The sequence below is a fragment of the Calonectris borealis genome, chromosome 6, assembly GCF_964195595.1.
Source record: "Calonectris borealis chromosome 6, bCalBor7.hap1.2, whole genome shotgun sequence".
NCBI lineage: Eukaryota > Metazoa > Chordata > Aves > Procellariiformes > Procellariidae > Calonectris > Calonectris borealis.
In genome coordinates this window covers 43,080,142-43,090,798 of record NC_134317.1, presented here as the reverse complement: position 1 = coordinate 43,090,798, position 10,657 = coordinate 43,080,142, and the positions used below count along the sequence as shown (strand labels likewise).

The following is a 10,657-nucleotide window of genomic DNA, read 5'->3' as shown; positions in this document are numbered from 1 at the left end:
TTCCTTCACAAGTCCCCTACTTCCCCTCCACCCCCACCAAAACCCCATGCAGCAAAGCATCCTGCCCTTTAAAATGTCTGTATTTAACATACTAAATACTCACGCTATTTGCTGATGATCCATTTGGTAGGTTTTTCAAGGTCCAGATACCAGAAAAAGAAACAAAGAAGGAAAAAAAAAAAAAACAAACCACAGATATGCCAATCAAAGAAGGAAAAAAAAAAAAAGGACACTAGCACTTCATACACAATCCAAACAACATGGGAGGAGAAGATGTGCTCGCACATTACAAAAATCTTGAGAGAACAGCCTTGCAGGGGACTAAAGCCTTCTGTGCTCAGTGCAGTGTCATATAGTTGTGTCTACGCTAATACACTTTGCAGATTTAGGAATAAGTAAAGCTGGACTCTAATGTGCAGTACACTCAAGAGGTCATTAGGAAAACAGTACAGACATCTGCAGTTAACTAAAAAAAATCAGTGGAATTATTCACGTACAAAAAGTTACAGGAACATGCATTTGGGAGGAAACAGGTACTTAAATTAATCCTTTCCAAATGAACATATGCAATAAAAATGGAATTAACACCTGTGCAGATAAAATACTTCTGCTCCCTTACATGGTGATGCTCGTATTGCATTTTCCGTTGCTCCTAATAAGATTCCTGATAGCTCTGAAAACATGACATCATCTCTGTAATGGTGCAAAGAACTGCAAGTTACACAAGGCTTTACTTCTTGATCTTGTGGCATTGTTTTGTAGATAATTTTCCCTCTTAATAACAAACAGGATTCGGGAACCTTCTGACCTGCAGGAGTTTGGAACATTTTTTTAAGGGGGCAAAAGAAGTATCTAATACCCATTTTTCATGATAGCACGGTCAAAAGTAACCTCGGTGGAAATGAGGAGAAGGAGACGTAGAGAGAAGTCGCTCAGAAACTGTGCTCAACAGGCCAGGGAGGGAAAGGGGGCTGTGAAGACCTGTAAGTGAGTAACAGCAGTTCACATTTAAACAAACAAGTTATTTTAATAGCTCTGCAACTTGAGCATTCAAATTAATATAATTTTATCCTGGATAATATCAACATCTAAAGAGCAATGCAATAATGGGATTTTATATAATTATTAGACTTCTGGTCCCTAAACATTTTATATCTAAACAAGGCATATCTTAGTTTTCTCCGCTATTTTGATTTTATTTGGTAGGAATGTCAGTCAGTCCCAAGGCTTTTTTTTTTTTCCCCTCTTCTTCACCTTCTTGAAGACAGGTTTATGCTAAGAACCATCCTCCGGATTTTTTCTTCGTTCTTTAAAATATTAGCTTTTACAGCACAGATCTTGTCTTGCTGGTCTTTAATCAACTGTTCCAGTTCAGCCAGATCAGCTTTTAATGGTTCTACAGCACTGTCTGTGATGCTGAAAGAGACACAAAGAGCATAATGTTATTGGAAACATTATGCTGTTTCATGTTACTTAAGCCTCCAAGAAAGTATATTCAATACCTGAAAGTTCGCAAAGAGTTTAAGTTGTGCCCACTCTTCCTGAAAGAAAGTTTAGAATAAGAAGCACAAAGGCAAAGTTAACAACATGGACAGAGTAGAATATTGTTCAAGAGAGATCACCCACAATTCAACAGTAAGCAGTCACTTCTGGGCTAATCTAGTTTTTCTGCTAAAATCCTGCTTTCTGTTAAAATTCTGCTAAAAACCTCTTTGCAGTTATTTCAGCCCACCCTATGCATACGTCCAGCACTTCTTTCATTTTACCCAGCCAAAAGCTGCAACCACCTGCCCAGGGATGCAGCAGCACCTGACTCTGTGGGATGTAACACAAGGACCAGAGAAGGTGTGGATGCCCCATCTTTGGAAGTCTTGAAAGGCAGGTTGGATGGGGCTTTGAGCAACCTGACTTAGTGCAAGATGTCCCTGCCCATGGCAGGAGGGTTGGACTAGATGACCTTCCAATCCAAACCGTTCTATGATTCTAAGGACACCCACCTTTTACAGGGGCCCTTGGGTCCTACCATGATACACATGGTAACAGCCATCCCTGTGGCCCTCACCACAAGAGCTTAAAGGAGAGAAGCTTGTGGCAGAGACGGACAAATACAACTGCTGTGGAGGTTGCTGGACTGCTACCAGCTATTTCCTACAATAAACCAGCAAACCAGCAGCAAGACACCAGCAGCTGCCGGCAGCACCAGGCTACAGCAGATAGACGTCTGAGAAGAGGCAAGGTAGATGAAAACTGACCCATCACTAGCTGCTGACAAGGGCAGGCAATCCCACACTAATAGGAAATTTAATAAATCCTATGCTAATAAACCATAAGTACACTGATGCATCTGAAGTGAATGGGGCTGTTTGGCTTTAAAACAAATGTGCCCCCTTCTATAATGCTTTGCTGATCTTCAGGAACGCTGAACAGCCAGGGAAATGACAGACGGAACTAGCCTGCTGTCATTCTGAATTACCCAGTCACTTTGAGGACTCATTAGCTAAAGTCCACATCTCAAAATCATTTAGTTTTCCCCTCCTTTCTACCACATTAGCATAAATCACAAAAAGCATTGCTGGAAATTGCACTAACATTTCCCCAACGGGATCCTTCAATTGTGTTTCACAGAAGCAAAGAAAACAAAGACATGCATCCAAATGCCAGTACATACGGGAAGCATTGTCTTCTTCATGTCTGATACTCCGTAATTCTTTCCTGAAGGATTGGACATGCCTTAGCACTACACTGATCTGATTACGATCTCATACGAAGCTTTGTGAAGTGCTGGAATACGCTGCGGCAGTCTTAGCTCGTGAAAGGAACCGAGTGGCTCTGCTGAGAGGATGCTAGCCTGCCCGCAGTCTTGCACGAAACAGCTGGCCATTGTAAAGCTTGGTCTGACATAAATCTGCAAACAAAATCAGCTGGGCAGTTCCTTCTTCCCATCCCCCCTCTCCTTCTGCACCGATATCAAGGAGACACTCTTGTCCTTAGTACACTTTGCCTGGGAACTCAGGGGACATAGGAAGCCAGCGAAGCACGTACAGTCACTGTGCTGGGAAACCAGCCGAAGTACAAACGGCAAGGCCAAGGTGGATCCACTGAGTAAGCACATGCCTGGAGAAAGGCCTGAGACTTGCTCCCTGTCGCTAGGAGTGGTGCAAAGGCGAGTGAGTCAATGCCTCAGTTTCTCGAACCGTAAAATAAAGCCAAACACCATTTCCTTTCTCTTTGCAGGGGTGGTGCATTCTGAGACCAACCAGAGTTTTAAAGCCTGTCAAGGTTTTAGGATAGAAGGTGCTATGTAAGTGCAAGGAATTAACATCATTACGCTTTATATGTGAACCAAAGCCCTAATTCCCACCCCAGCCAGTGGACTAAGCCAGCAGCTGTAAATTTCCAACGTTTAACACATTGCTACCTACCTAGATAGGACTTAGCTAAGCATACCACGCATACTTGCTTCTGCATGAATGAAGCACGTGGATTCAGGGAGCCGCAAATCTATCCAGGCTGACTGTGAATCCAAGAAGATCGATATCTAGCTCGTGTTTAAGATCAGAGGACACACAACTGGAAGGGACGTTCTGTTTCCAGGGAGCATAAAGACACATCGGTGAGACAAGTAAGGCCAAAGAACCTGTTTCTAGGCTTGACCTCCTTGTTTCTATTATGCACGTCACCTTCACTCTCCTGGCTTTCCAATGTTGTTTTTTAACTTTGCACAGACAACCACAACTGTTATTAACACCACTGCAGAACACGCTGAATTCAATGGCACAAAGAGAGCAGGCTGTGATTTAGGAATCCACTCCTGGTCCCGATTCAAAACCTACTTTGTCTACTAAGCTCTTCCCCCATTGCTCCTTATATATTTGTGAGAAGAAGAAAACAAATCAAGCCCTCTCATATCACACAAACATTTGCATCTCTGCTGTCAGGTATATCATATCAAATTGAGCTGAAAAGACCTTAAGACTTTAACACTTCAAAAAACAATTCAGACTGCAAAAAATTCCCAAAACTACAAAAATGACTGATGACAAATTTGCATTGAAAAATGAGTAAAACTCCCCCCTCTCCTAAAAACAGAAATCTGTCTCAAGAGATAAATCAAACTTTCCCTGACCACACTCACCTTTGCTCTTTCTGTAGAGCTTCTGCATGCTGTCTGTTCTCGTGCCGCCACATCTGCAACTCGTTCTTCATGGCATCCATGTCTTCTTGAATGTAATCCATGATCCTGCCAAGCGTAAGGGCACTCCGGCACAGAGTCTGAATAGAGACCTGAAACTTCTCAATTTCTTTGGCTACCAAGTCTCTCTCTTTCTTCCTAGCTGCTTCCGATACAAAGGGCGTCTCCTATTAGAAAGGATGAATAAAAAGGAAAGCATCAAAACTAGGGAAAATGGCTGTTGTGCATGACTTATTGAATGAAGAATGTTTTGGAGACTGCTAACTGTGAAGTATTTTGAGAAATGTTTATGACAGTCTGCAATGAAAGAGAAGAAACGAAGCAATAGTCTAGAAATAGATGAGCAGAAAGCACGCCACATCCAAGTCACCACAGCTACAGAGGACTGCCTCAAAACCGTTGCAATAGCATCAGCAATATTAAATTGTTTTTCAGATCACAAGTGTACAAAAGTAAAATTAGTATTCGATCCTATAAATGATTTCACTGATGTTCTCATTCTTGACACGATCTTTCCCAAAGCAAGTGGGTGTAGGGAGGGGGAACCTCTTTCACATTCAGTCTCAATTCAACCTATTTCTATATATTGAAAAGGAAATTTCTGTGGCTTAATGAGGCATCATTGAACAGAAGTTCTCAACAGACACGTAATAATCAACAACACTTTTGTTATCGATCTGTTGCTGCCACTGGCTGCCAACGCGTTCGCTGTGTAAATCACACATCCATCCATCCTCCCCCTGTGCACTCTATAGGGCAAGGCTGGGCTGTCACCACGTCACTCCAGAGCCCTGCACCAGGACTCGGTGGATTGGCATCTACTCAAGACTGCTGCAAGTCACAGTGCATAACGACACTGAAAAAAAGGTCATGTTAAACTCTGGAGCAAGATGATTATGAAATCTGAAAGGCAGCAATTTGGAGAAGCAGAAGCATCCCCACTCATGATGGTTCTGCCGCACCATGAACGTTCATTGGACCTGCTTGCCCCGGTGTTCTGCTGCTACTTGGGAGCTACAGCGGATGCTGAAGAGCACAGCCTCCTTCTAGTTCTCTAAATCAGCCCCTTCAAGACGCTTCTCTCCCTCCACTGTCTGTATCTGGATTTCCAGCTCCTAATGCTGGTCCTAATAATAGCACTTCACGCTGCACAGCTAAAATAGACGGCGGTTATTCCATGCCTTGTACTTCTGTTAACAGTGGTTGTAAAATCATGCAGGCTGCAGATGTGGCCTCAATAAACTCCACTACTCAAAAATAATTTGGTCTTGTGCACACTTCCCTCATGTGCAGCCAGCAGAGTCTCTGTGGTCAATCTCCTGAAGCCTCCTAGCTTACTGCAAGTTAAATACAGGGAAAGTGTTTGCTAAAGCGGCGAAGTCACGAAGAGCAAAAGGATGCCATAAAAAGAGCAAAGGGATGCCACGTTACTAAGACGCTGTAATAATCTTATTCCAGGAAAGCCTTCCCTGAAAACAACAATCACAATTAAAGAAAAGTCCACTGCGTTTTCTCCCCCTTCAAGAAAAACAACCTAATTTTTCTTTCTTTCCAAGAGCCCTACAGGTCGAATTCCCAAACCAAGTTTTTTTTTTAAGACACACGAAACTTTAAGTAAAGTTTATTTAAAGCCATTTCGGTCATTTAATGTATGCCGGAAAACTAGAAAGGTCTTTCTCTACCACCCCAACCACAGGATCAGCCAATTCCTAAGCACAGTTCCTAGCGGCTATATAAACACAGAGGTGGCAGTGTGCTTCTCTCTTGCTGGGACACCAAATCTACCACGCTGTCCCCTCCTGCCCTCCTACCCAATTGGCCTGTCTTCCTGTGCGAGCTGCGGGCTGTTTGTTCAGCTGCGTTTGGAGGCAGCAGGGACTACTGCCAAACACATTTCAGCAGCCCTTGGCTTACTGATGAACTCAGATATATATATACATATACATATATTTTAGAAAAATACTTCTAAAGATTTGAAGGCTGAGATTTACTTACGTCTGATGCTTGTGTTTTACCACACACGCGGCGCATGAAAACTGTGGGACTTCTGAGTTTACTGCAATTTTATAATGTTAAAGTTGTTTAATTAGGAACTGGGCTGAAGTGACAAATGCTGCTGAACTTGTGACCTTTGCTTCCTAAGTCAATTCATGAGTGCTGGCTAAACTGTTAAAAATAACACTCATCTTAATTCCTTCTCACTCGATCCATACCTCTCTCACAGAAGCAGGTGTTTCATTATACTACATTACATAAAACATGTTATTTAGATACTTTCTGGAGCCATCCATGTGTTTGCTGTCCTTTATGATGCAAAGATGAAAGCGCTGCTTCTTGACTCATTTCATCCCCCGAGAGCTGGTGAGCACCCCCGTTCTCAGCACAGCTGCTTAGGGTTGAGCAGATCTTCTCCCCTGGGTCTCCTCCCTGGCCAACCTCTGAGCACAATGGCCAACGGCGTTCCCATCAGTGTCGACCAGCTTCTCTCCCTGTTGATGGGGCAGCTCCCCAGAGAAGAGAGCTTTTGCCCGGGTGCCCCTGAAGGCACAGATCACAGGACTGGGTCCTGCACACCGGCCATTTACTGGGGCTCAGCACACATCTCAGGTTGACAAGAGTTTCTCTCCTGGAAATATTCTTTTGCCCCACCGCCTCGCCGCAGCTAGTAGAGATCTATGAACAGATCTGCACTCTCACAGTGTTTCAAAACCCTTTGCTCGCTCTTCTAACTCTGTTTTCCTAGTCCTTGCTACATGTTGTGCTCTCCCAAAGCCATAGGGAAGGCTTAATCCACGGTACCATGATTTCCACGCGTAATTGGGAAGTTACCTATAAAGACAATCACCTTCAGTTCAGCAGCACAGCAGAGTTGTATCAGATCCAGCAGCTTCCCAGGAAGACGTCCCGTTGCCTTCTTTTTCCTCTCCTCTTAAGCGCACAAAACCCTTACCACTTTCCTCCCTGCCATCCATTTCCGTCCCTGCCACAGCCAAGAGATACGGAATTTGTTTCAAATACAACTGTCTCAGAAACGAGAAGACTCAGCCAGTCCATTATCTGAGGATATAGTTGGGTGTGTGAAAACCTGAAGAATGCTTCATTTTTATTCTCCAAATGCTGAGTTCAATGTTTTACATTCTTGTAATGCTGGCGTGACCTCCCCTGATACCTAGAGAGTCCAAGCAGCCACACTTCTCAACACCAGCAATTATGGTATGAAAATAAAAAATAAAAAAGAAATGAAAATCCCACAATTCAGTAAACAAGCAAACCAGAATTGTATACTTTAAAACATAGATGCAGCTAACAATTTGAAATATTCCATGCTAAAATACACAGCTGCTTGAAACGCGCACGTGGAAATAAAACACCGTGGAATATTTTCTATGAATCAGGAAGATGCCCTTAAAGTGTATCAGTAAATATTCAAAAATAATTTTAGTGTTCCTGTAACTCCAGCATACTCTTTATGTAGTTCAATTTTTCAAAACTGACATAAAAAGGACAAAATATTATCCCGTCCAAAGTAATTTCAAGTACTGAAACATACTATCACCAAAAATCTATTAAATACTATTCGGACTTAAACAGGTACATCAATAGGCTTGTTAAAAAAACCCGTGTCTTTGAAACACATAACAGTATGTTTTACAGTGGTGTAAAAACATGCAAGAGTTTTTTAGTGTACCTCTCTAAAGGAGAAGCACTTAAATTTCAAGCTCCCAAGAAAAATTTCCCAACACCTGAAGGTGCAGTAGCTCAGCTGGCACATCGTTGTCCCTCCTCCCACGAGTTAAAAATAACCATCAATCCTTTCTTTCATTTCACAAACACTTGTCCTACCAAGATGCCATGTTACATTTCAGTCTACAGAAAGCTGAGCTCAGGGCAGAGAACTATCACTCAAGCTTTGCCAGCTATTGCTGATTATAAATAATTAAGGGGGGGAAAAGAGCCATGCTGTCTGTTCTCAGTTTCATAGTTACAGTTATGGGTTAAAATCTACGTGGGACATTCTTTTAAATCACTAAGAATTATGGCAGATGGTTTATTACAACAGGCAACATGGGTGGTAAAAGTCCTGAATGCCACCTTTGCTCATTTTGCACAAACATGTAACAGGATATATTCAGTTTTCAGAAAAATGCCAGAATCAGAATTGTTCCAGGCTATTTAATTAGGCCATACACCTCAATGAACTCTCCTTTCACAAAAGCCCAAGAATCAATAAATTATCCCCATATAAAAGCCTTATATCGCTTCTGTAGGCCCAACACGCTTCCTTTCCTTCGTGTTTTTCATAAGGCACCAAGACAAATGTTTATTTTGGATTCCTGGGAAAAAGTCTGCCTTTCCCATTACCTCAATGCGAACAGAACACAACGTGGACTCGGATGCAGGGACCTGAGAAATTAAAAACCAGGAATTTTCTTTTTCTTCAATGAAGGGGAAATTATCAACAGGGCTCCAGAACCCACCAGAATTTACTTGTGTTTAATTTACCCTCGCTAAAGCAATTAGTATAAATATGGCAGTTTGCACAGCTCCATAAAATGGATCATTCACAAGACATCCATTTCCAATAGCTGGGCTGCTGAGGACACTTCAAGTGCTTGACATCTACTAAGCTAAAGAGGTGATAAGAGATTTTTTTCCCCACTGTTTGAAAAGTTTATTTCTAGAAACAGTATTTGCTTAGTTTTATATAGCTTCTCCTTTGTTTCCATTTTTTAAATTAACAGTTTTTAACTATGAATCAAATTAGAACAAACATCCATCAAGCACTTAATAGTTTCTACAGCCCCTTTTAACTATTGTATTATGTCCCATTATGAAAACAGACCCAAGTAATCATAGTTTTATTGAGCTATACCATTTCCCCCCCTACCTCTTTCTATAGGACAGGACAGAAACTTCATTTTGGACAAGTAATTTTGATACATTCAATGCAAAAACAACAAGGTGGGCTTTTTTATTGTACAAAATATTTTTTGATCATAAAGGGTGTTTTCTTTTCCTGGTTTTTACAGTCTGCATTTTAAGTAGATTGTAACTATCCACTAGGGATCACCATAAGAAACTCTTTCACAGAAACACAGGGAAAACAGTAAATGTTAAATCATTTCAAATGAACAGGATGCTTTTTCAGCTTATGCCAGGTACCGAGTTCAGTAACAGGCCAAGGAATCGGAGACACAATGTTCTTTACCATTAGATTTACCAGAGTTAGTCTGACCTGCTTCTGAGTTGGAAGGCACCAAAAGAAAATAAAAGGATAGCTCTTTAAAGGGGGCTTTTTTTTGGGGGGGGGGGATGTGGGGAGGTGGTTTTTTCCCCCCAGTTCACCTTTGATACCTCTAAAAAAAGCTGGACTTTTCAGATGTACAGGAACACCCCACCTCAGCCCCCAGAGCCAGTCTGCCTTACTTCACATTCAGTCCATGCTGGCGAGAAGTCAGTTCATAAAGCCTCACATATTTGGTGCAGTATTCAGCGCGCTAAGCAGAATCCTATGAGTTTGACCACACACGTGCCAAGAGACAACTCTAGCGGTAATTTAACAATAGTAGATAGTATTAATTCAGCCATAATGGCATACTGGGTGCCAGTCCTGCCCAGCTTTCCTTTTCTGCTCACACTGCTGAAACTCTGGGTCCACAACCTCCTTCTCTTGAAACAGCAGCCTCTTCCCTGTTCAAAAAAGAATTTGCAATAAACATGTTCCTTGTGTTAACCAACTGCTTTCACACCAGTCTATGCCTCAGAAGAATATCCCAGCCAAACCCATTGATAAGTTCCTTGAAATATGTGAAAGTCACCTGTACTGTGTCCTATAACACGCTGCTGCTACACAGCTGATGCACTGCGTCCTCTCCTGGGGATGGAAATCACAGCTGCCTCACTGCACTTTTATATATCCTTTCTGTTTAACATATCCATCTGCTGTCTCATGTTGTATTTATACTGTACCCACAGGAGAGAACATTTTGTGTTTTTGTGCGCAAAGGCCACAGCAAAGAAGCCACGGTACCAGGAATATCACAAGAGTGACAAAAATCCTGTTCCTGTGTTCACAGCTTGTAACACAATTACTTGGGGACCACAGTTTTTCTTCTGAGAGTTGGTAGTAGTGTAACAAGGACACTTATGCACACACTCATTCAATTTAAGCTCCTGTGGTACTTGTCCATAACCAGACTGCTGGGTACAGTTCTTATTTTTTAGGAATTGCATGCTTGCACCAATAATTTCTCACTGGAGCTTTATTCAGAACACTGCGTTCATGTCACATCATCATCAACAGAGCTGTCACACAAAGATGAAAGCCCTTCTGCAGGTAACTCCTATTAAATTTTACTGTCAGCATTTCTTATGACATACTAAGCTGGCAGGATGCTGAGAAGCTGTCTTGAATGGTGAGCCTCTTCAAAATACTTAAATGGTGGAACATATGAATACATCTGG

General features: G+C 42.1%; 1 protein-coding gene across 4 annotated transcripts in view; it reads right to left on the bottom strand.

Annotated features, from left to right (window-relative positions):
* Positions 1-1,007: 1,007 nt before the first annotated feature.
* TRAF3IP1 (TRAF3 interacting protein 1) overlaps positions 1,008-10,657 on the bottom strand; it is a 44,338-nt gene continuing 34,688 nt past the window's right edge. For 2 of the 4 annotated variants that reach the window (XM_075153808.1, XM_075153809.1), the window contains exons 14-15: positions 4,136-4,359; positions 1,008-1,416 (exon numbers count right to left, since the gene is read on the bottom strand). In XM_075153808.1, the coding sequence (XP_075009909.1) occupies positions 1,251-1,416; positions 4,136-4,359 (390 nt within the window). In that variant the 3' untranslated portion in view covers positions 1,008-1,250. Of the gene's footprint in view, positions 1,417-4,135; positions 4,360-8,891; positions 9,884-10,657 lie in introns of those variants that run through there. The other 2 variants (XM_075153811.1, XM_075153810.1) reach the window with 1 other exon arrangement.